This window comes from Galendromus occidentalis, unplaced genomic scaffold, assembly GCF_000255335.2.
Source record: "Galendromus occidentalis unplaced genomic scaffold, Mocc_1.1 scf7180000076242, whole genome shotgun sequence".
Classification (NCBI taxonomy): Eukaryota; Metazoa; Arthropoda; class Arachnida; order Mesostigmata; family Phytoseiidae; genus Galendromus; species Galendromus occidentalis.
In genome coordinates, this window is record NW_003804231.1 from 1 (window position 1) to 1,046 (window position 1,046).

A 1,046-nucleotide genomic window follows, 5' to 3' on the forward strand; every position below is an offset into this window, starting at 1 on the left:
GCACCCATTAGAGAGAAACGTCTGAAACGCGACCACCAGGCTGTCACGGACAGACATGCGCCCACCGTGGAGCGCATTGGCTTCAATCGGATCAACAGGCTGGTTGGCACGCCTCTTACCGATATAGTTTGTGAAAAGACCATAAACGAGCCCGCCCAGTATCGGAACAAGCAGCACCCGCCATACTGAAAGCCACTCAACCCCGGACAGACGTCCCTCTCCCGGAATATTGAAGAGTATTTTATGGGCCAGACGCGTTGTCACGGAAATGATCCAGACGCATAAACCCGCTAACGCTCCAATTGCAATGGAGAGTACAACCAGCCAGATCTCGTCCCGCCGGACCAACGCACGCAGGAAAAGCGGCGCCAGAAACCGTCGCGCTGAGAATTCCACCGGAGGCGCTTTCGACGTCATGACTGTTGATCCTTTTGGCGCAGGCGGGGAAAGAACTTCCCTCGTGAACGCAATTCGACTTGTTTTGAACNGTTTAAAAGTGGACCATGTCCCCTCTCCCCTCTTACGGAGTTTTCGTGCACCGTGCTGCTCAACGTCATAGAACGCAAACCTGAAGCCGAAAATAGACGACCCCCGGTCGTATTTCTGCACGGACTATATGGCCGCGCACGTAACCTCGGATTTTTTCAGAGACGGATCGCAGAAAACAGGCGCACGCTTGCGCTTGATCTGCGCAATCATGGAGACAGTCCTCACGGGCCGGGCGACATCCAGTCCATGGCCGAAGATGTAGCAGAGACATTAAGGGCGCATCACGCAGCCCCGGCTGCTGTCATGGGACACTCGATGGGTGGCAAGGTCGCGATGCTTTTGGCGCTTGAACATCCAGAGCTTGTTTCATCGATCGTCATCGGCGACATGGCCCCCGCGCGGACCGGGCATGGGCAGGGCAAACTTGCTCTGGACCTTTTGCAGCTCAAATTTCCCGGGAAACTCAACCGGGACGGTGCCAATAACCTGTTGGCCACCGTTGTCGAGTCCCAACAGGTGCGTGACCTCCTCCTTCAGAATATCCGTCTCGGGGACAA

General features: G+C 55.9%; 1 protein-coding gene across 1 annotated transcript; it reads left to right on the forward strand.

The window, feature by feature from the left end:
- Nucleotides 1-528: 528 nt before the first annotated feature.
- Nucleotides 529-1,033, forward strand: LOC108865104 (protein ABHD11-like; the record flags this gene model as incomplete). Its single annotated transcript, XM_018641771.2, has 1 exon — nucleotides 529-1,033. A coding segment is annotated over one exon (505 nt), but the record flags the coding sequence as incomplete, so codon positions are not given.
- Between the last annotated feature and the right edge of the window lie 13 nt (nucleotides 1,034-1,046).